The 26,627-nt window shown below is 34.1% G+C and overlaps 1 protein-coding gene across 1 annotated transcript; it reads left to right on the top strand.

Moving 5' to 3' along the window:
* Positions 1 to 18,684: 18,684 nt before the first annotated feature.
* Positions 18,685 to 21,106, top strand: LOC125661811 (urease accessory protein UreE-like). The gene is made up of 3 exons (XM_056146148.1): positions 18,685 to 18,756; positions 20,607 to 20,640; positions 20,852 to 21,106. Exons 1-3 carry the CDS (start codon positions 18,724 to 18,726, stop codon positions 21,022 to 21,024), a joined length of 240 nt encoding a protein of 79 aa, XP_056002123.1. The 5' UTR covers positions 18,685 to 18,723; the 3' UTR covers positions 21,025 to 21,106.
* The last annotated feature ends 5,521 nt before the right edge of the window (positions 21,107 to 26,627 follow it).

Here is a 26,627-nt window from a genome sequence, read left to right on the forward strand (position 1 = left end):
GTCAGTATCGCTGTTTTTGTACATTCGATCTGAATGCAGTTAAAACGCGTGTGTAATTTGTACAGGCCTCTTCACAAAAGCAGATCTTGAATAAACCTAAACATTTTTACATACGTGTATGACAACAGATAAAATGATTTAAAGAGACACTACAGCTCATTTTGCGCTAAAATCATGAAATAACAATTTTCCCAGCGCTTTCTCAATTTTTGTTGCATTGTTGAAAGTATGAACTTTACGAAAATAACACTTATCTAAAGTTTAAAATTATCGTTTTAACGTAAAAATTAATACTTTTTGATGGCCTATACAAAAAATATCGAGTCTCCTCCTTTTAGTCTTCAGACGCATGCGCATAGACAGTAAACAGTGCAGCATTGTCATCCAGTGAGAGAAAGTGTAGTTGATAGATCTAGAATTTTGACAGATTCTGTGAGAAAAGAGGTAAAAATAGAATAAGATAAAACTCATGCGTGAAATAAAATTTACCTTGGGATCAGTATGACCGTTGGAAAACAGAGCTCGGAGAAACGCATGTAACTCAGTGGCGGATCTAGGATTTCCGAAGAGGGGTGTGAAAGTCAAAAGATTAGCCAAAGTAATCGGCCATTCGGGTGCAAAATTTGGATTTTCATTCACAATCTGTGGCGTAAAAAGGGAAGGAGGATACTGGCCCCCTAAATCTGCCATTGAGACTAGCTGCGAAGACGAAACGTTTGAAAGTAAGTGCTATTTTTATCTGAACACGACACGTGTTAGTTGTAAAAGCATCGGTCAATGGGAACATGGAAGGGTTTTTGTTGAAATAATGATTTATAATTAGTTATTATAAGGAGCAGGGAATAATCTTATGTACTTGAAAGGTGAGTGTGGACCCCCTTGAAGGGGAATTTAGATAATTTCCTACACAACACCTTTGCTGTCATTCAAAACCACGTGATGTAAATAAGCATTCAAAAGTCCGAGTCAGCTTGAAGAAATCTTTGAATTCCGAACGATCTTCAAAGCGCAGTTGAGAGTAAATTGATGCATCCCAATTGTTCAAAATTGTCAGTATCTATGTGAATTTTATCATTTTATCAATATATGGTTTAAAAAAACACTTCATTAAAATGTGAAAAATGAGCTGTAGTGTCTCTTTAAAAAATCTCGTAAGACTGGAAGATATTCTCGGGCGGGAGAGGGGGGTGCATTTAGACATAGAATTAGCCAGTCGATAAGAACCTGTCAGCTTGGATAAGAAGGGAAACTAAAAAACAAAAAGAGACAATCAAAATATGATTGAAATAGGTTGAGAAATAAATCATATAAATGAATAGATAAAACAAACAATGCGATATACAACTGTACGAGCGGATCTAACATCCATAATTAGATTGTTGCATTTGCCTCAATTTTAAACTTATAGAAAACTGCATTCATTTTTGAGAGACAAAAGATATAAACACCTAGTTTGTCATATTTCAGTTGCCTCCGCCGATTTTCGCACCTTTTGTACGAATGTTAATTTCAAATACCCGGATAAGCTGATCTCTATTGTGGTAAAAACAAATAGAGGGGCCTTGGAATTTGCGTAGAATATACATTAGTTATACACAGGTCGGTCTTTGCATTATGCAGACATTTCCGATAAACGATTTCTGATGAAAATATTTTTTATTTAAAGAGAAAATTGATCATACAAATGTAACAAGACAGATAATTATTCCTATATACAAAAAATAAATAAATAACGAGGGCAGAGATATTACATGTCTCTGCACTTGCTAGAAATTTCCAAGGGTGAGAGTGATATCGGATTTTCTTATAAACATTTTGAAATAATTGGTCAAATTCCCAACAATGTTTACCTGTCCTACATCCAATGCCGAAATGACTTCAACGGTCGGTACGCTTCTAAGGGCGTGGTGTGAACGATCTGCACGTTTCTATGGGTTTGGCTTGATCATGCACGGAACGCTGAACGGTCTGCACGGAACGGTGAACGGTTTGCACGGAACGGTGAACGGTCTGCACGAAACGCTGAACGATCTGCTCGGAACGGTGAACGGTTTGCACGAATCACTGAACGGTCTGCACGAAACGGTGAATGGTTTGCACGGAACGGAACGAAATGCTTTGGAGGTGTAGTAGCATGCTTCAGGGTCTGTACCTGGGAAGAGACCACCGACCTTCCGAAAGTAAAATAGTTTCAAAGACTGTATGCTGTTTTACGGGTTTAGTTCCCTCAGCCCCACCCCTGATCCTCTCATCCAGGGGGCTGAGAGTCAATAGTTTTCATTCTTCTTATGTTTTATTTTGGTTGTTTTGATGTCCAGAGGCAAATTTAAAAAAAAAAAAAAAAAACACCAACGAACTAACACATTTTCTTACATATGTAACCATAACGACATCAAACATTTAAAAACAGTACACAGCACTGACAAAAGGGGGATGAATTTATGGCCCCTGGGTCACAGATTCTTGGTGAAACTCTGTGACCTTTATAAAGAAAATTAGCTGATTTCTTTGAATTTGGATACCAATCAATTAAACCAAGTGCCTAATAGTAATGAGAATTAAGGTTTTGATGCTGCCCACTTTGGACTAAAGTTAGTTGATTTAAAAAACCAACACCCAACCACTTAATCAATTTGATGTCACAATTCCAAATCATTTCACATACTTAAGTTCATCGACACCGAGTATAATAATTTCAGGTACATGTAGTAACGGATGGATTTCTCCACTTTGATGCATTTATACAAGGTAGCAAGTATCACACGATCTTGTGCTGCATCTACAAATGTACAAACTTCTTTATAAACAAAAAGAAATATATATATATCTATATCTATCTATCTATCTCTCTCTCTCTCTCTCTCTCTCTCTCTCTCTATATATATATATATATATATATATATATATATAAAATGCTAACTTTAAGATCTCTTTGATTGATATACAACCTCACTGCGTTTTTCATACATGTATGTAATGGTCATTGGCGTGTCCCACGTAATAAGCTTAATTCTGTTAAGTATGGTAAATTATTATTCGTTTAAAGAAATATATTATTTATAAAATTCCCCTTGCTTTAAAACGCCCAGTAACAACTAAATATTAAAGGAGGGATATATGAAATCACTACAGACTCCGCCTAATCATTTACCGCGGGGAATATAACGCTAGCCGACGTAAGCCGTGCATTCGGACAGCACATTTAGCCTCAATTTTTTTCTCTCTTTCAAATCAAATAATTATAAACAACAATGCATCCCGTTTGCAATTTAAAAGACAGTTATAACTAAACAAGATTAACAAACAAATTTAAAGTGATAAAAAAGTAAGCGTAAATATATCAGATATTTTTATCTAAAGAAACTCATTTACTCTTTGATCTATTTAGTCGTATTACTGTTTTCTATATGATGATTTGCTAAAAACTGTAACAATTATAATTACATCATTTATTTTTAACACAATTAGAGTTTGAATTACAATTTGCACTTCAGTCTTGCATTTTTGGCATTCAAAATTAAAACACGATTAACTGTAGAAGCAAATAATGAACAAAACAAAATTGTAGCGTCCATATGGATCACGAAATTTTCAGTGAAGGTATGTAGAGATTATTTCTATTCATTTGCTGATTATTTTCTTTTCTTCTTCTTTTTTTATACACACGTGCTACCTTTAGAGCCCTGCAGACGCGGACGGGGAGAGCTTCGCTCGGAATAAAAACTTGATTCTCGGATTCCCTTTGATAGCCGAGAAATAAAGATATCATTGTGCATCGGCAGTACTGCGCATATAAAAATAATGCGGATTCTTTCTGATCAGTAGTTTTGATCAACTGACGTTAAGAAGACCAAGTATCTGCCTATGACGTCTTGCAAATTTAATTTACGGTAAGTCACAAACGTCAGTAAAAGCGATAAATAAACTGCTAGCAATTGTGCCTATCATATGATAGTTCATAATTGTCTTCCTTTTTATGCCCCCCCCCCCTCCCCATGCAAGTTCATTATTCAAAACCACACATCTTCATTCAGTGAAATAACACCTGTAACACAATCTCATACAATATTTCATTTGAAAAAAAGACAATTTGTCGACACTTGGTCTTAAGGTTCCCATGCAATTATTATAGACGTATTCTTGTTCAGTGTTCACGCTGTCGACAGAAACATTGGAGTTTGTTGTTCCTCTGTTTTAGCCACGGTTCGAACAGCGACTAGAGACGTCTTCTCCCTCAAACAGCCATAGCGATGTACAGGGACACACACCTCTGTGAAAGAAATTCTTACAATAATACTCTTTGATGAGTAAAGCAAAAGTATTTCACATTAGATAAAGTACAAAGGTGTGGGGTTTTTTCATATCCACGATAAAAGTTGTTCGGTTTCTTTTCTTTGGTTGTTGTTGTTTGTTATTTTGGGGGATGTGTCTTGATTTAGCTGTAGAGGAGTTCCTCGCTTTAAGATAATATAGCTTCAAATTGACATTATCAGAATTTATGGATTACAGTATAGAGAAGATTTGTAAGCATACCATTAAAATCTACGGTATTTGTCTGCATGTATTGATAAGAATATTCATTCAGACTTTTACTTTTAAATGCCCAGCTTTTGGCTAAAGAGTAATCACTACCTATATGAACATATGAGTATGAACAAACGTTGATACATATACAAAACAAACACTGATACATGTACAAAAACATTGATATATATACAAAACAAACCAACACTGATACATGTACAAAACAAACCAAAAAAAAAAAGTAGGTTTTTCTCCTTCATCTGTCCACGTGGCTCTGGATCTAATTATATTACCCATTAATCTGTGGTTTCGAATATTTTCTAATTCCTTCTTTTTATCATTTATTTGTTTTAAAATTTTTCCATATTTTTCTTCTAATTCTTTAATATCTGATATAAGGGTGGTTTTTTTTCTGTTTTTTTTTCATTATTTCTTTTTTGACAGAGCTTGAGTAAGATATGGTTTTCCCCTCAGGCTTCCATCAAAAGAGTTTCAAAAAGCTGGTCATTGATAGTAAATTGTATTTCGGAATTTGGTATGTTGGCGATATGATTTCTGCTCTACACAGGTAGTGCATATATTTGTTTAACCTGTTCGATTGTCTCATTAATAGTTTTTATAAATTCCAAATCATGCAACAAAGAATTATTGAATTTCCACAATCCCTTTCCATGTGTTAAGATATCAAGTTTAAGAGTAAAAATAAAACAGGAGAATGATCTGACTTATAACTTGATATAATATCACTTTCTTGTACCATCTGTAGCAATGAGTTTGATATGAGAAAGAAATCAAGTCGTACTTGTTTAAAAGGGGGGGGGGCTTGCGCCATGTCTATCTTATTTTTTCAGGATGAAGTTCTCTAAAGATATCAGATAAATTGAGGGATAAACTCATTTCTAACACCTCGTCTCTTGCTTTGGGATTATTGATATGAAGGTAATTATGATAGTCTTTATCTATATCTAAAACTAAATTAAAATCACCAACTAGAATAATGTATCATTTTCAAAGTCACTGATTACTTCAGAAAGCATTCTATAAAAGGAGGGATCATCCTCATTTGGGCCATAAATTACAGCTAAAGATGTCCGTACATTACCCAAGTTAATATCTAATACAAGGTAATTACCTAAGTTGTCACTTACATTTTTAATGAACTTTGTATTCGAAATCATTGTTGAAAAATATAGCTATACCCCTAGATTGAGACGTAAAGGAATTATAATACACATCATATCCCCATTTATTTTTTATATCTTCTTCCATATCTACAATAATTGAGTAAAGTGTGCGTCTTTTAGACTTAGTATGTTGCATTGTACTTGTCTGAAGTATTGCAGAACATCTTTTCTTTTCTTAAAGTCATGCAGACCCTGACAATTTGCTGAAATGATTTTTAAGTTAGACATACAATCAATCAAGAGTTGATTTCGAATGCATAAGAATCATTACCTCCATTTTGTACTCAGTATAGGATGTAAATATATCACTAGTATTAGTATAGCCCTTATGTTTACTGACAGAAGATAGAAAAGAAAGAAAAAAGGAAGTATGGTAGTAAGGAGAATGCATATAGGGTTTAGTTACAGAGATCCGCGCAATTTCCAAGTAGGTAGTCACGGCAGTGCAATGTTTGGTCATACATGTATTGTGCACATAACATCGGATATGCTACCTGAAAGCTAAATTCAAAATTTATCCGGACTGAATTCCGGAAAAGGGATTATATAGTGTTCAAACCCTCAATTGGCATTTTCAATTCCGTAATAATCAAATTAATATAACGACAAAACAAAAAATCAATAATGAAATGGGTTTTTTTAACAATGACTGTCACTTAAAAAAAAAGATAACTGGTACATATCTACTCCTTGTCATCAAGAATTAGATTCAAAATTATCACATACGTATTATTAATCCTCTGTCAATTCTAAATGTTCATCATTTGGTATAGTATTGAGAAACACCCTGTCACAAGCATGCAGCATAGACTGGTCAGAAGCTAAATGTATGACTTCGTATGTCTGAGTCATTGAGGTGAATTATTAAATTAGGGTATGATAAGTTGAAAAGAATGTTACTCCCAATACAAGGTGATGAAATATGAATTGGTAATTGATCATCATTGTGTTTAGAATGTTGTTGGGGTAGGATACGGCTGTCCACCTGGTGTCAATTGTTGCTGCTGCAGTGACAAATCTTAACGCTCTTTTTATACATTAAAATGTCATTGTTATGTAAATGTTGGTAAAGATCTTTGAAGCTTCACTTTAATCTTTGGCCTATTTTTTTCTGTCACATATTAGATTAGACAAGTGCAAAATGGCATCACTGTCTGTAAACAAAGCATTGCACTGAGTTAGTTTTGTTTAGATATTTGATTTTCATATATTTTGATTGAATATAGAGGCAAGTTGATATCAATTTTGCATTTGCACACAAGAAATGAAGGAGGGAGAGTGGTCTTTAGATGTCAATATGGTGATCAGCTAACCCATTCACAACATCACAGACTCCTCTCCACTCAACTTTTAATCCCAAGCCAAAACAAGTTGATAATTAAATAAATAAAGGTAAAACTACTATAAAAAATTATGTTAAATACCTAAATTTAGTTTTTAGAATTGGATATAGGTACATTGTTCAAATATACCGTAAAAGTTGAATATTTGTATACTTTGCTATATCATATTAATATAACTTGGGAACTCTAAAAGTAAAACTTGGATACGTTTATGGACAACATTTGATCATCATTAACTTGGATATTTTGATGGACAACATTTGATCATCATTAACTTGGATACTTTGATTATCATAGTGACACTTAGAACTATCCTACTTGATATTGTTCATCATTAACATGAATGGGTAACCATTACTATCGTAAAATCTGAAACAAAAATTGAAGTAAATGAATATTTGATTCTTTGAGTACCTGTAACAGAAAATGAACACTATGGTAATATGATTTTTTATTCTGTAGCGGACCCCCCCCCTCCCCTCCTCCTTTTGATAATAAGATTAACAACAATCTGATACCAGTGCCATGTTTCACTACAGTCTAAATCTTGAATGCTTTGATATACTGATTGAACTGTCACAATGTGCCTGAATGAATAAACATAGAATTGAGACGGACGTAAAACTTTACAACTGTCACCACATCAAGGACGAACGATTGCGCAGATACAATTTGAACAACCCTCAGAGAGGGGGGATTATGATTATCAGTTTTTGGAAATCCCAGAGTGAATAAATCTTGTTCTGTTCTGTTAAATGAATAGGATAAAATTAAGTGCTGTCTGTGTGGCTGGAAAGTCACTTAGGCCTGCATTCATTTATGGGTTCACCTTCATTTTAATTTTTGTTTCATTATTTATAATTACATGTATGTCCTTACGAAATGTAAATCATTTTCCAATAACGTGTATGGAATATTCACGTAATCATGTCCCCAACCTTGACATACTCTAAATAACGTCCCCCCTCTCAATGTGTCATCACGTGGTATCATTGGTTTGACAAGAAAGTTTATGCTTACAGTTTAAATGTTTCTTTGCATATATCTAAACGTATACAAACCGTTTTGTTATTTTCAATATTTAATAAGAAAATGGCGAATGTGTTCTATGACAGCCAACGTGATGGACGATTGTTGACTTCGGTAACAAGTTATCTAACGATGTTTTATTTACTACCTGTACACACCTGTAAGATGTCTTATACATGTAATTATCGGTGACGGTACAGGTCTATGGGCCGATGCTTTGTTTCGAGGAGAGCGTGGCACGCAGGCTCCCACCCCTTACATCTTCTCCAGAGCTACGTCTGGTGTTATCGTCTGAACTGATTGAAATTAGATGACACTTATTAAAATTAAGAGATGTGGAAGTGTGATTCTGATAAATGTCATTAAACGAATGCCAATTCTTTAAGTAGTGTGTCACGGTACGTTTGTCACTTAATGAACAACTTACGAGTCTCTAGGAATCCGTGGGTCAGGTAAAAACTAGTATTTGATTCAACGAATCCTGAAGTGAAATAGGACAAACATCCAACAAGCCATCTGAAACGATTTACATTTTTTGTAGAGCATCTCATTTGAGAATTGTCCACGCATGTACAGACAGCTAAGGGAAAAGGATGGAAAGAACGCACAAGGTTTATATACCCCTCTCGTTTCAAAACTCTTTAAAGGGACTGGTACACGCTTCTTTAAAGAAATATTTATCATTTTTGATATTGCAAATGTAATTATAACTCATTTAATGTTCACATTTCAAAAATTGGAGGGATTGATAGGTATTAATCAACCTCTTAATTTAAAATTTCCTAAGCGTTGTTTCGGAAGAATCAGAACTGCGTTCATTTAACCCCTTGATTTAAACCATGGTCGCATTATGACGAGGTAATTATATAAAAATATTGTACATTTTTTATCTACTGTATAATATTTTAGAAGGAAAGAAATCTTATTGTATTACATGTATTGAAATCGTCGGTTCATATTCATGTACATTAATTACAATAAACGCGATATCTGTGAAAATGAATTTTAAATCTTCATTGGGGGGAGGTGGGTATTATCAGCCAAAAGATCTGGCCCCAGGATCCTGAAACATCTTAAGCTTAAGTCAAAATCTGAATATTGCAATGAAATGATTGAGAAATTAAGACATTCAAATTGACAGAATGGGAAAAATATCAAGATTCAGGTGGAAATCTGAATTCCAGTCAAAAGATGTTAGTTGCCAACCCCCACCGTTTTCGATCCAGTTCGCCTCCCCAATGTCAAAAACTTGCCGACGCCCCTGGACAACCAAGATTTGGACCTGAATGCCAGGATGAGAATGATATTTTAGCTTGATTCTGCGTTATGTAAACAAAGACTCGATTTTTTTATGTCTACAAATAGACCAGTGAAATGTTAATGTTGTAAGTTAAAGCATCTTGATTTTGTGCAGTCACAAACTTTAACTTTTTAATGACACATTTTACCTAAACTATACTTTAAATGTAACATACATGTGTATATATGATAAAGGATCGATATCCATTTATTTTGAAAACGTCGTAAACAATAACACACTTCAAACTCTCTATAATGAGCTTCTGTCATGATATATAACCTTATTTTATCTTTTATGTTTTGTGAAACCTTCTAAAAATATTAGACGGTAGATTTTGATAATTTACAGTGGAAAACAAAATTGGGGGGGGGGGTCGAGAATCAGTCCCTTCAATACACATGTTTAGACATACATGTAATACAGTGTATGTGTACTTACAACAAGGAGTGTGGTATATATAAAACAACAATAATATTCATGACCTTACAACAAGGAGTGTGGTATATATAAAACAACAACAATATTCATGACCTTACAACAAGGAGTGTGTTATATATAAAACAACAATAATATTCATGACCTTACAACAAGGAGTGTGTTATATATAAAACAACAATAATATTCATGACCTTACAACAAGGAGTGTGTTATATATAAAACAACAATAATATTCATGACCTTACAACAAGGAGTGTGGTATATATAAAACACTAATAATATTCATGACCTCACAACAAGGAGTGTGTTATATATAAAACAACAATAATATTCATGACCTTACAACAAGGAGTGTGGTATATATAAAACACTAATAATATTCATGACCTCACAACAAGGAGTGTGTTATATATAAAACAACAACAATATTCATGACCTTACAACAAGGAGTGTGGTATATATAAAACACTAATAATATTCATGACCTTACAACAAGGAGTGTGGTATATATAAAACACTAATAATATTCATGACCTTACAACAGGGAGTGTGGTATATATAAAACACTAATAATATTCATGACCTTACAACAGGGAGTGTGGTATATATAAAACACTAATAATATTCATGACCTTACAACAAGGAGTGTGGTATATATAAAACACTAATAATATTCATGACCTTACAACAGGGAGTGTGTTATATATAAAACAACAATAATATTCATGACCTTATCAATTTAGTCAGTAACTTCAATATCTTGTGTTTCATTTATCATGTTTAAAGTAACGGAGATTTAGTGACCGCATCACACCAATCCTAAATAGACGAGGATTTCTGACAGTTTATTTATAAAATACTTGCATCTTATTATTTAGATTAATGAGATGACCTTTAAATTCCATTCAAGTATACATTCTCTGTTAGCCTTTTAGCTGTCTAATATATTATGAAATGAATCTCTTAATTCCTCTTACTATGGTTATAAACTTCACCTCAGTTTTTATTGGTTCTGCCCCCCCCCCCCCCCCCCCCCCCGTTGTATCTCTTCCGGTTCAATGCTTATCCGCAGCATACCGGTACATGTACAAAGTTCGATTTGACAATTTGTTTGATACATAAATGTATATTGTACCAGATGTAGAACTAAACTCGAATTCAACTTCTATTATCATTAAATTATCTAGTTCAATTAAAATCAAGTTCGATGTAAAAAGACTATGTTTGTGGTAAATTGTTAAATTCCCTTTTTATCTTTTTGAATGTTATTTTCGGGTGAGGGGGAGTAGTGAAAATCTCATAGATTGGATAGGCTCATAAACTCCTTTTTAATGGCAGTCAGTATAACGTAATAGAACGTGAAAGGAGTTATAGAATTAGTGTCTTTCTCTGTATATTTATGATATCTTTTTCATTTGTGAAACAACATACTTTCACAATCTGAGGAAGGGGTTATCAGAAAATGACAAAACCTGGAAATGGAAGTGGTACCAACAGGCGCTTGTTTATACCCCCCGAACGAAGTTCAAAGGGGGGGGGGGGTATATAGGAATCACTCTGTCTGTCCGTCTGTGCAGATTCGTGTCCGGGCCATAACTTCTTTGTTCTTTGACTTAGGCATACCATATTTGGCACACGGGTGGATTACCATTAGACGATGTGGAGAGTACCTTCATGACCTCTATATGACCTTGACCTCAAGGTCAAAATTAAAGGGGTTTTTTTTACAATGAATTCGTGTCCGGGCCCTGACTTCTTTGTTCTTTGACATAGGCATACCATATTTGACACATGAGTGTATCACCATGAGACGATGTGTCGGGTACCTTCATGACCACATATGACCTTGAACTTTGACCTCAAGGTCAAAATTATAGGGTTTTGACATAGTTATACCATACGACATAGGTGTATCACCATGAGACTATGTGTCATATACATTCATGACTCTTTATGACCTTGACCTTTGATCTCAAGGTCAAAATTATAGGTTTATGCCATGGATTTGTGTTCGGATTATATCTTACATTTTCTTCTACAAAGGCATACCATATTTTTACACTCAAGAAAGAGGTAATTTATACCTATTAACAACACCCTTTGGGAGATTGGGGTAAGCGGGGGTATTCTTAGTGAGCAGTGCTCACAGTACCTCTTGTTTAATATCTGTCAAAAGTTTTAATGGTTCTAAAATACATATGTACATGGAGTATATGAAACGGTAGATTCTGAGAATGACATCCCGTTCTCTATGTAAATTCTGCTTCCCTTGTACATGATAAGCCTTCAGAATTTACAAAATGCTGATCTCCTCACAATCTGATCAAAACAAGATCTTTGATCCGCTCCGATATTCTGATGTCGCTTAGCTTGACCTTCTCATAACATTATTGCATACAATATTTTCCGTTAGCAACACCCTCTAACAACTGAGAAATGATGACTGCTTTATTAGTTAAAGTCAGATGCACAGTATGCTAGGCTTCAGTTCGTTTCACCATTCCTGAACAAAATTATGTTCATCTTTTAGTATGTGTTTGTAAGTAATTTACAAGGAGAGATGTGGTATATATTTGTAACCAATTCAAAGTATGTAATAAAATACAATGAATAAAAAACAATGGGATTGTTTATACGTGTCATTTATAAAACAAATATGCAGTGCCAAACCTAATATTTGTGGAACAAGAAGGGGGTAATTGTGTATAAAACAGAGACCGGATATACAAATAAAACATGCTGTGTATGACGGTAAGTTATGTGCACATACCTTGTATTTAATTAATGCAATTTTTCAAAACGATAAATGTAACCAATCCCGAACATTCAGAGAAAAACGTAAAACTCTAACTGCAATGTTTTGTGGTAAAATATTTTATTATCCACGTCTCTACACAAGCGCCACATTTTCAAAATGAGACGTAAGGCAGAAAATAGTTTAAAGTTCAAATTTCATCTATATATTTTTGCAAACATTTCATTTGAGTATTGATATTCACAAGCCTTTTATGTGTTCTCCATCAACACAGATTAAGGAGGTATGCCACACCAGAGAAATTTGATATAGATGAAAAGTGGAAGATATGTACATTGAGGATATACAATTGAAAACTTTTAAATTTACTTCTTTTAGTCAAAAAATGCAGTCAGTGAAAAGCAATCTGAATTTTTTTTAAAACCCCTGCGAGACTTGAACACGCGATATACAGTTCAACAGTCAACATGCTAACCTACTGAGCTACTCAGCAAGGTTATGATTTTTCAAAGGATAAAATTTACAAGTTGTCTCTCTTTCACTGACATATTTCTGAATCACTCCAAGTCGAAATGACTGGACTTCGTCATGTTGTCTTCTTTGTTTGATATTATCAATAATGATATGAAATATGTTAAATTTTTAATATATTTTGATAAATAACGCAAATTTGTCATATACTGATTAAGTATACATGATAATAACTTGAAATACTTCATCATACTCTTGAAATAGAATCACATAATGACGAAATCAAAACTATAGCAGCAATAAAATGTTACCAAACTCGCTCGATTGCACCCTTTTTGTATTGTTTCATTCATAACAGTAATAATTTTGGATGTCCGTGAGGGTTTCTAAAGTTGGTCTTTCATACATATGAAGTTAGATATTTTTTTAAAAACGTGGCGAAACCATCGAATTCTAGCTAGCGTCTTCATAGTACCTCGCCATCCTACATGTACTTTTAAGCATGTCGTAGGACCTTGACGCAGACCACCTCACTATGGAGTAACAGCATGACAGCATGTTCCAACATTCAAGTGGTAAAAAAGCGCCCAGAACACGGGGGCATTTCTCAGGGAGTAGTTCATTTATTTTTCTTCCATGTGATGGTGGTCACTGCATGTTTGTCAAAAATCATACCTGAATATGGCAATTGACTTAGTTTACTTTCAAAAAAGTTTACTTTCAAAAAACACATTATCTTATAAATGCTATCCGCCTATAAGTAATGGCTATCATCATAACAAGCAAGAAGCCAGGAAATGTTAAAAGAGACGAGGATTACAAAATGAATTGTGCAAAGAAAGATGTATTGAGTGTAAAACTTATACGGTACCAATTTTGATGCACCAGATGCGCATTTCGACAAATAATGTCTCTTCAGTGATGCTCAAACAATTGAGTCTAAGATCCAGTTTTAATTATCCAGGCATATTGAAAAATATCAAAGCAGGATACATTAAGATAATTAGCAATAGCCGAAGTTTAGCGAAAACAAACACTTAACATTCAGAAAAGATTATGAATATGAAAAGTCGATTAACTTTAATGATATGGTATGTTTCATGTTTTCAGCACAAAATTTGAATGAAAATATCGAAGTAATCCAAGGCTGTTAATGACTAAATAATTCATACTTAGACTTCCAAAATAAAAACCGTAAATTCCTTAAAAAACGTTTATCATTATTGATGTAAATAAATGATACTAATTTCTGTTCACCCAACTTTCGTTCAATACAGCACGCTTTAACATCCATTACCTGTAGTTCAGGTGACTTCAGGTGTAACAGCTTCTACACAGGTATAACGATAAAATGCACTTAATACAGCATAATTATTTTAGTACGGTAACTGTCTTCGATCTGTAAATACACTCATAATTAGCAATTTCCCGAGTGTATATAAACCACAAAGACCCAATTAATACACTTTTATCCGTACTCAGCTATGATGCCGATATTAAACTTGCTAGATAGTTCATATACCACTTTTAAGTTAAACTACTTGTCAAGTGAAATGCGACCAATGCCACCCGTATGTATCTGATGGCATATCCATTTCATACGAAGGGTGGCATTCGAAACAAGTGGTGGCATTCCGTATGAGTACTTATTTTAGCTTATCTAAAATTTGGCGCAAGCTGCGCTGCTACACTGTCTGTACACTATTTGATGTCATCAATATTTAGCGCTTGTTTTGTATTTGATAATTGCTGAACAGAGATTTTCGTATTTTACTACCCCTGCTTCACGGTCAATGTGGCTACAATTTGATTCCTATTAAAAATAAGTTCAGATACAGTATCTCTACACAAGCATCCAATACGAGAGGCTCTATGTTGTCTACAGCTATAAATCCATACATGCTCTTGTGCCTGCTTGTTTTAATGAACTGGTATTGTTCATCAAGAACATTGCGGTCTGAAGACAGACTGATTCTAAGGTAGTGTTTTGGATTTGAAATATGTGGGTAAGGAGTATACATTAAATTCAGATTATGACAGACAAATCATTAATTACATTTCCCTTTTTATGTCAATACTTAAGCTTGTATTTTATATAGGTGTTGTTAATTATTACCCTTAAATACATTTAATCCATATATACTGGTTCTAGTGCATAAAACATGCTCCGAGTAGGTGATCCCTTCTCACTCTGGTTGTCTCTCATTTGGGCTAATTTTGCACCACCAAAGTCCATCAGAGAATTTAGACATTGTGTACAATACAGAAACTCGGGCTGGTCGTCTTAAAAATCGACCTTTCATCTGGGTCCGTCCACGTTTCCTCTCAGCTACAGAACATTTACTGGAACATGTAGTTTTATCTGGATTTCTTCAGCAACTGACCACGTGTCTTAGTTTCGTATTTGCACCAATTTATATGTTAGGAATCATGGTGACACCTACATGTTGCTGACCATGTTTTTCATGAAGTACATAGCTACACTTGACATACATTCTAAAATTATTCTACACATCTTTACATATGTAATATCACTTCAGATATACGGAATATCCCCATTTTTACAGGTCCTGTGGGGCCTATAGTTGGAAGTTTTCCTAAAGTCCCTCAAACTTGTACAAAGTCGTACAGTGATGGATGATTTGACTATTCACCACCAACATTGTGGACTGCTTACCCTGTAGGACAAAGACTCGCAAAAGCACTAATGTAATTATGAATTAAACGAATCCTAAAAACACATTTCTTTAAAATTGCTTTTAATGTTTGTTCAAAATAACAGTCTTACCCTAGTGTATGATATTTTTGATTTTTGAACAGCAAATGATCATTTTATATATTTGTATCAAATAATACCATGAGATTGGTTTTCAATCGTATGTATGATGTGAAGTGCGTTAGAGATACTGGCTGCGCAACGCATATTCGTCTACTAACATTTCTACCATTAGGTTGTACTTTAACAAGCAAATCAAATGAACCCTAATTGATTTGAATGAGAGTCATCAGACAAGATGCATTTGTTATCTTGATCCTCTGGCAAAATGTTCAGCTTGTATTGCCTTTCAATTAATAATACGTAAAAACAGATATTTTATTTAAAACGTTCTATTCCACGTCGTATATTGATGTTAAATGCACATATGTTGGTTGTGTCGGTATGTGGAAGAAAATGTCTTCGTTAATAATGATTTAAAATCAACAAACTAATTATATGTACTTGATGGTCATCCAAAATGACGATCAGAATTAAATACCAAAACACGAAAAGTATTCAAAGTTAAAAAAAAAATCGTTCCCTAAATGTGAATGTGATCCTACATGTCCAAACACGAACAGTATTCTAAACCTCATCGCTAAACTTGGATTGAAAGTACGTCTTATACCATGTATATCCCCATAAATAATTAATGCTCATCGTTTTTATATCGTCCAGCTTTTTGGCCGATTCTTAACAGCGGCACGTACAGAAACCTTTTTTTTTTCAGCATGCATGTTTTATGCATTGCACATACATGTGCATGTATATTTTAGACTAGGAGACGTGTGTGTATTTTTAAAGTTTGAGCGTTAATTGATTATTGTTAATTCATTATCAATGGTAAATATGTTTACGTGTATTAACTGTACGCCTAATTTGCCTTAAAAAACAACTTTAGACGCAAATTTCTGTACAAAATTGACAGTCTGATTAAAATTATCCCCTCTTCTATCGCCGTCAAGACGCTGATAGGAGAAGGGGGCTGGTTTTAATCAGACTGCAACATTTACAATATACATGTACAAATCAATGGCGGATCCAGGAATTTCTGAAGAGGGTGTTGTGAAGAGACTATTGCCTAAAGTCCTCGGTAGGCCTAGGGCAAAGCCCCCTGAAGCTACAGAGGTGTAACAAAATGAAACGTACAAGTTTTGGACAACCTTTCAAAGGAAAAGAAATTACCATATTTGTTATCGTGTTACGGTCCGTATGTAAATTGATTGTAAAATCATTTGCTCAACAGCTGCATGTGTGTATCAGAATTCAATATTTGTTAACACTTTAGATATGTGAAAGGTTTGAAATGGCGAGTTGTATGGACTAGGGGTGGGGGATGGGGGTTGATACGGTAAATGCACGTTCACTTTAGATAATACGAATGACTGCATAAATGGGCTTTCAATTGGAATGCAGTATCACCTTACTTGTACTAATACAAATGCGAGTGCGCTATATATCTTATGCCTTCAAATCAACATGTATTAGTGGACGCAGTTATAAATACCACAATGAATATCATAGCAACATTATTGTGTTGTCTATAAAATGATAAGATATACATTCGCGACTTTGTGCTCTTGTTGAAAATTAGTCCATCTACCAAATCCCATTACGCTTGAAAAAAAAAAATAAATCTCAGAAATCCAACAAAGAATACAAAATCGAAGAAAGGGCAATCATGGACCCCTGGAAACACCATAGTGGAACAAGGTGCCGGGGAGGGGGTGGGGTAACCACCCCATGATATACAGGGAAAACCTGATCAAAATCAGTATGAAAGGTAACCGCTGGTATCAAATATATCAGACAACATTCATCCTGCATGTATTGATACTTGTATTTGTAAACTAGATCATTATAACGACCATAGAATTCGCGTAATGCTGATCTCAAATGAGACTGTTAACACGCTTGGGACATGAACTTAGTTTTTAGTAACCTATTCAACAGTTTTGAGGTAGATCGATCCTCGTGTGATGCCATAGGTTTTTGCAAATATCCTTATTGAATCAAACTTCGCACATGATAGAAATATATTTTTAGAGGAATAAAATAATAATAACAATTGGTAAACTATTGAATGGGAAAAAGTTTATATTTTCCATACATAATCAATTATTTATAATTTAAAATGTTGTCAAGGGCAATAACTCTTATACTGGTATTTCCTTTACTGTATGCCTTTTATACAATGATTATTATGATTATATCATGATTTCCTCAATATCGACACTTAATTTATATATTACCAGATTTTCTAAACGGTTGACATAAAAGTTGTCACTTTAAAAAGTCTTTATCTATATTTGCATTATTCTGTTTTGCGAAAATGTGTGATTTTCTTATGTTGACCTATACTTCTGATACATTTTCTTATGTTGACCAATACTTCTGTTTTTGTATATCTGAAATCTTAAGAAAAAGGTTCCAACATAAACATTTTCGTTAGTTATTAATTAAGCGATATTGACTGGAAATACATACAGTTTTTCCACTTTCAATATTGATAAGTCACATAAGGCTTGAACTACCAAACAATTACAGATATTGCAATGCCTGGGTCGTTTTACTTCAGATGTGTGCGGGGAGATAACGGCTTTAGTACCTCAATGGTATGTGGCTTTTTATCCCTGCAGCGCGCACACGCGGAATAAAACGCGATATCGAGTTTATTTTTTAAACTATTTTAATTGCCATTATATTGCATCGAATAATTTCTGCATAGTTGACGTAGGAAAAAAATGTGCTTTTCTAACATTTGATTTCAATATCTTTAATGCAGTAAATGTACATTAGATATAAACTAAGTAGCCACGTGTTACTTTAAGTGATTAACCCGGTTATATAAACACTATGTTTCGCAGAATATTTCATTTGAGAAGCTTTTCGTCCCTTCATTGTGCAGAGAAGTACGAAGTATGAAACTGATTTACATAACAACACTCTTACTTGTAAGTAACCTGCATGTCTTTAATTTTACAATAAAGGAATGGATGCAATTACTATTTATTTCATATGAATTTAGGTAAGTTGGAATTTTTTCCCCCATAAACTGCTTAGGGGGGGGTATTGTAGCTGCAGAACTGTAGCTCTCTGGGATATGATTACGTCATCAAACGAAATCATCAAAAGCTGTGAGTTTTCGGGTCGTATGGGGGTTTAAAGGGACTGGTTCACGGTTTTTTTTAAAAAGAAGAACATTTCCTTCATTTTTCATGCTAAAATTAAGAATAAACTTCATTTAATATCGACAACCAAAATTTGGACCTTCTGAATGCAAGGATAAGAGCAATATTTCAGTTTTAATTTTGTGTTACGTAAACAAAGACTTGATTCTTTGAGTTATGAGATTGATTACTGTTCGTTATCTTCACCTTTCATGTATACAAACACACCAATGAAATGTTAATTTTGTAATTTAAAGCATCTTCATTTGGTACAGTCATACATTTTAACCTTAAATGACACATTTTACCCAAAGTATACTTGAAATGTGATATCAACAATAGATTTGGAACAATGTCCATTTAGTATGAAATCGTCGTAAACAATAAACACCCCGATCCTTCTTTTGAAAGAAATACTGAGCTCTCTACATTGCGCTTCTGTCACTGTAACTTGGGTTTTTTATAAACATTTTAGACTTTAGATTTTGATCATTAAAGTGAAAAAACCCCATACTTGTTTGGGGGAAATTGTGAATCCATCCCTTTAATGAATATTTGATGATGTATTTGGACACAAGTATAGTTTGATATTAAATTTATGAGACGGCGTTGCAAGAAAATAGCGATATAAGACACCTCAAACTTACGCATTTTTAGTGCGCTGTAAATCGTTTTTTTTTTTGTTGTTTTTTATTATAAAGGGTGGATTTGCAGCTGCTCTTTCATCTGTTCCAATATTTTCTCGGAAAGTTTTGCAGCTATGTTTATTATGAAGCGTAAACTATATTCCTACATATTCAATGATGTATAAAATGAGAACAGATCACAGGCATTCTTTATTATCTAATTTTAGTATTTAACATCCAATGTCTAATGGTGGTCTCCGTGGCCGAGTGGTTAGAGTATCGCGCTCATAATCACGCGGCCTCTCACCTCTGGTCGGCGCGCGTTCGAATTCCGCTCGTGCCGGTAAGTGAAAAAGTTTCCCAGTTTACTTTCGGTAGGTCGATGGTCTCGTCCCAGGTATATTGTATCTGGGTTCTCTCTTCCAACAATAAAAACTGGGCGACACCAGATAACTGAAAAATTCTTGAGTGTGGCGGAAAACATCAATCAATCAACCAATCAATGTCTAATGATTAATGATAAAAAAAAATAGTGTATAAGGATTTCATTTCCCCGTTAGCTCCATATGTTGTATATATTGTACAGATGATTCGTGTACCATTTCATGGTTTGAGTGAAATTAATTAAATGGAACCGATAAAGTCATATGAACATATTGTTCGATTGTAGTTTGAATTGTCTGACAAAACGCGAAAATGCCTTTATGAAATGTTGTTACTGGAAATAATCATGTAATTCTGTTCTGCTTCATAGTTTATGAATGATCTGAAAATTAGCTTGAACTCTTACCATGGGAGATATATCTACTGGGTAAAATACGAGGCATATGTAATGTCACTCTTTATTTTGAAAGAGGTTTATCACGAAAAATGAAATCCCCATTCCATTAAATCTGATTCCTGAAGGAAATTAGCATCAATAGTAGTAAAGGTGTTGTCCTTGTTGTAAGCAATGACACGTGAAAAGGTTTGTAAAGTTTACACCTATCTGATCATTTCGTTTGCTAGGTTGTAATGGTGGGGCTCCGCTTGGTGGATTCACGTAAGTAACTACGTTTATATATAGTCTATGTACAGATTATGGGCAAACGAAATCGAACAGTTAGTTTTCTAACATAGATATATACTTTTTTCTCTCTCTCTCCAATAAATGACCTAGTTTTCATTGTAAAAATAGTCTGTTTTTAAAATGAAAATTATCTATTTATATATACATTTATTTATTTACATATGAATTTATTTTTGGTTTCCAGACCACGATCATGACCACGACCACGGTCAAGGCCACAACCATGACCACGACCATGGTCAAGGCCACAACCACGGTCAAGGCCACATTCACGATCACGATCACGGTCAAGGCCACAACCATGGCCAAGGCCATGACCACGGCCAAGGGCACGACCACGACCATACAAATCCATAGACACCTTGGTCAAGGATATTGCACTGCCTGACCTAGATGTAAACAACGGAGAAATTCGAACTATGAATAATTATTTCTCTCCGATCTATGGTGTCTCTTTTTAATTTTTTTTACCTATCAAGGAGCTTGACTACATTGTTATTACCACATACTACTAATTTATCCATGTTTAAAAATTGTCTTATCCCACTGATTCAGTGACTGGTCAACAGGGGATGATTACTCCTCCTAGGCACCTGGTCCCACTTCTGGTGTATCCAGGGGTCCGTGTGTGCACAACTCGTTATCTTCACCTTACATTTAACAGGGCTTGTAACTCAGTTTACCCCTTCCCGTGATTCTGGTGTGTCCAGGGGTCCGTGTTTGCCCAACTATCTATTTTGTATTGCTTATGGGAATAATGAGATTGATCACTGTTCGTTATCTTCACCTTGCATTTGTCGATTGTCTGCTTGCCAGTTGGTTTCAGAGCCCCCTTCACTCCTGGTAAATCTGTTTTAATAATTAAAATCCTCTAACAACTGTCTATCCGTTGTATATTTTTAATAGTTTGTTTGTTTTTTTCGAGAGTTACCTCATTCAAATCCCTAATCACGGAAGTGCGTAAACAGTGCAGAGCTCGAAACAGAATTGTCTCAATTTATCTCGGAGTTCCTAAAGAAGTGAGGGCTATGCAAACCACAGAGTGAATCGAGAGTATTGGCGCTCTATCCAATGGCAGCATGGTAATTTTATACTCTGCACTGACAATCATTTTACAACTAAACTATCCAGGTTTTATAAAATTCCAAAATAGTTCGAAATAAAGAGAAGTGACAACAAAATAAAACAAGTACCCAGAAGTGAATAAAGGGGTGAAAGACCGGTTCCTGTCAGTTCCCCCCACTATTATCTTTCTCTTTCAGTTTAGATTAGTTTCCTTACCTGCATTATAAGTTCACTTCCTTCAATAGTTGTTAAAAGGACACATCACATGTTTCGAAAGTATACAAATTTATCTGCATGTTTGTCTTTCTTATGTTTATAGTAATTAATCCTAAAAGTATGTTGGCCGACATATTGCTATAATTAGCCACCATACGGATTTAAATCTAAAGTCTCGTTCATTATATAGGTAGTCACGTGGTACAGTAACGTCAAATGCGACCTTCTTCGATCAACTGATTGTGAAAATAGTGTTAGGCATTTTCAGCTTTTAAGGGCATAATTTATTCACTATGTACAACATTTATTTTGATATTGACGAATTCCCCGAGTCTTATTTGTTTTAGCCACCAATGCATACACATAGTGATGTAAATACCCAAATGGCGAATATGAAATCGGCCATTGTGAGTGAATAATGTAAGCATGGGTCGCTATTTAATTACTATTGGTCTAAAACATCTGTAATTAGCGTTTTTGTAAGTAAACAGTGCAATTATTATCTTTTTTTTTTAGATATATTATGATACATTGTTTATTGGATTAGTATGTAAACATGTTTTAATTGGGCTTATCTAAAGTTGACTTTTTAAAACCGTCTGATTTTAACATTACGACTTCGAAATAAACAACAGAGTTTGAATTCCACATCTCTGACGAGAGAAAAATCGTCCAAAAATGTGAATTAGTAATCCAAGGGTTACCATGATTTGTCAAAATTCAAGATTTATTGATTTGGTTGATATTTTTTTTTTCCAAACAGAACACCAATTCTTAAATGGAACACCAATTCTTAAGTTTAATTTACTCGAAAGTTTGTATCAAACTTCAGTATTTGTATACATAATTTTAAAAATTGATCTCTAACCCCAACTTTTAGTTCCATTTTATATCATAAAGCAAGACTTTGAAATGTATGTGAAAATTTAGAAATTGACATTACTCCTAATATGTCCCATTAAACTCTCAAATTTGATATAATGAATTCTTTCGAGTATTAAGCACAAAGAGGTCATTTATTTCCATTACTAGTATTAAACTCTTTTTATCTGTAGTGTCAGAAGAAATTATTATGTATCTATTTTATGAAATGATTCATTTGTGTTCCGTATGTTGCATTGACACCATGTAATCAAGTTTAAGTAATTACATCTTGAGTCAATTTAAGTGCAGAAAGGTCATGTTTAGAACACTGGTGCTCAATAACAAACGTTGCTACCTCTTCCCCTCGATGTAGAAATCAAACATACACCCCCCCCCCCGCAAAAAAAATGACAGCACTCCAAATGTCATGTGCTAACCTCTTTAACGCACATGTGTTTACACATAATGCAGTGTATGTATGTACTTATAACAGGGAGTGTGGTATGTAAAAACCAACAATAGTTCATGTTCTTGTTAATCAAGTCAATAAGTAAAACATTTTGTCGTTGATTTATTATGTTTAAACGAACAGATACTTGGTGATCGCAATATACCAAACCTAAAAAGGAGAGGACTTTTTTCAGTCTATTTCTAAAATAAATACTTGTATCTTATTATTTACAGTAATAATGAGACGACCTTTTGATTCTATTCAAACACAAATTCTCTGTTAGCCTTTTAGCCGTGTCACATAGTATTGAATGAATCTATTAATTCCTCTGACAAGGGTAATCAACTACACCTTCGATAAGAGAAATGTGCAATGCCAAACCTAATAATTCTGGAAAAGGGGGGTGGGGGGTGGGGGGTAATTGTGCATAAAACAGACACCGGATATACGAAAAAGTTTGTTATGTACATGTATGACAGCAAGTCTTGTGTACATAAATGTATCTTGTTTTTAACTAACCATTGCAATTCTTGAAAATGATGTATTTAAATAACCAAGAACGGTCAGACAAAAATGTTTGGTGGTAAAATATCTTATAATCCACATTCTCGAATGAGACTTAAAAGAAGATATCTTAAAATTAAATTTTTTTACTAACATTTCATTTCAGTATTTTTTTTTTTCAAAAGCCGTTTATGTACTCTCAATCAACTGAGTTTAGGAAAACGACATGGTTTGGGACCTGACACACGATGATCAATAGAACAATTTACAAGTTGTCTTTCTTTCACTGTGACATATTTCCGAATCAATGACTATGCTTGTGGACTTTGCTACGTTGTTTTATTTTTGTTGTTGATATTATGAGTATTGATAAATAAATGTTACATTTTTAATGTGGGATACAGAAAGACTTTTTAAGGACAACATATTGACACATAGTGACTAAGTCAACATGATAACTTGAAATACTTCATCATATTCTTGAAATGGATACAAAATAACGTAATCATGCCAATGTCAGCAATAAAATGGTAAAATTCGCTAGATTGGACTCTTTTCGTATTGTTCCATCCGACAACGTTCAAAGTCCGTAAAGTTTTCCAAAGTTGATATTTCACAGAGATAAAGTTATACATGTTAAAAGTATGGCGAAACCATCAAAGGTTACTTTCCGTCTTCATAGTACGTCGCCATCTTACATGTACTTAAGGTATTCCATGTATAATGAAAGGATAATGAACAATTTTGAAGGATTTAGATCAACATAAAACTTTATTGTTAAATAATGATGGAAGTGAAGCAGATGAAATTCACATGACTGGTAAATGATTAGAAGCTGACCTTTTTGCACTTAAGACTTTTTGGAAGAGTTGTCTGCCCTTTGTAAAAATAAGAAAAATCTAATTTTCTAAAAATGTGTGTGGTCAATGATTAATTTTATTTCATATTTTCATAAAAAGAAAGTGTATGTAACTTTCTACCAAGAGATTAGTATGAATATATAATTTGTTTTTAAAATATTGTAATAAAAGATGCTTTTCCCATATACTTCAATGTTAAATTCTAGGTGAAATATATCAAGCAGTAAACAAAATTTAGAATATTCCTACCGTGGGTTATTTTTATTTGATGAACCCTTCAAAATGATACCATGATTACAAATATTCCACCATCCATTTATTAGATATGAAATATGGTCATTATACATTGAATACCTTAAAGTAGTGTCAACAGATTTTGCAAATTCAATGATTTATTATTTAGATTTCATCATGACAGGAATATTAATGTTTTGGAGTCTTTTTCACTAGTTATTTAAGGTCTTATTAAACATAAAAATTTTCAAGAGTCTAAGTTGTATATACATGCAAATAATCAATAATCCGTTTAAAGATATTGATTCCAAGGGAAATAACTCGATGTACTGCATGTCACGTCCTGACACCTTAACGAAGACCATCTCACTATGCAGTAATACTCGGACCTTACACATGAATTATAAAAATCTAAAAATGGAGTAATGTAAACTACAGGACATAAACAACTCACTCTGTGGTTTGTACATGTATGTAAGATTCCAATGGTGACATCGTGTCGCTGAGTTCGACGGCATTAAGGTTTTTGGTTAAAATATTAGTATCCTAAATCCCAACATCATACATGTATACCCCACATATCTCAGCCTCACATATCTTACGCATTTCAGCTTCACAGACCTCGGTCGCGACTGATGCTGAATCGTCATTGTTTGTACACTATTTGGTGTAATCATTATTTAGCGCTTGTTTTGTGTCTGATAATTGCTGAACAGAGATTTTCGTATTTTAGTGCGACCTTTCATTAGCGCACCTGTTTCACACCCAAAGTCGCTAAAATTTGACTCCCGTTAAGATAAGTATACAATCTAATTAAAATCAGACTTCTTAGATCCGCGCCGTATACTCTGCGTAAGTAGATCTGAAATAACCCGATTAAGGGTCATGTTCAGATGAACTTTATGTCAGCCAATCAGTGTGTCGGCTTTGAAATCGTCGGTGTTCACAATTCAAGGAAAATGGCTGCGATTGTTTGGTTTGAAATAAAACACATCGCAGGTAGATGCGACGTCACAATACACCGTTAACGTCGACTGGCGTTATATTCCTCGCGTTATTTAAGTAAACCATCTTGAAAGCAATTCAAATCGTGCCCATCCCTATTCATACATAAATCGGAATTCACAATTAATTGAATTTGGGTGTATTTCACATCGTACGTTTTGTTGTTTGTATGAACGGAATAGATTAGGCATTATTGCGAAAGTTTAAAATTCGTTATGCGAGAATATACAATTTTATAGTGTGGAATAAACTTCGTGGGAGAGAGATTACAGCAATTTGATTACAAATTGCCAGGAACCGCCTAAATAACCATCATTGTCTGTATGGCGCAATCTGACTGGCTGATAGTTCTCATGAATATTCCAAGCGAAAGGTCATGCGGACATGACCCCCTATGGGGTTATGTCAGATCCTATTGTAGCGATTGTGAGCGTATTCTAGGATATCATTTTAATTAGATTGGATAAGTATATATACAGTATCTCTAAACATGCATCCACTATGAGGGGTGACGCTGGCTATACGTTGTCTACACCTATAAATCCATACATAATCTTACATCCGCTTAATTTAGAGAACTGCTGACATGGTATTATTTAAAACGGGATGAGTCTTGAGGTGGTAGGGGCAGTGTTTTGGTTCTGAAAAGATATGGGTAGAGGGTATACATTAAAGTCAGGCAATGACAGATTAATCATTAATCACAATTTCCTTTTCTTTCAATACTGGTATTTAATATGGGTGTAGTTTAAAAATTAATT

Source organism: Ostrea edulis, chromosome 8 (genome assembly GCF_947568905.1).
Source record: "Ostrea edulis chromosome 8, xbOstEdul1.1, whole genome shotgun sequence".
Lineage (NCBI taxonomy): Eukaryota > Metazoa > Mollusca > Bivalvia > Ostreida > Ostreidae > Ostrea > Ostrea edulis.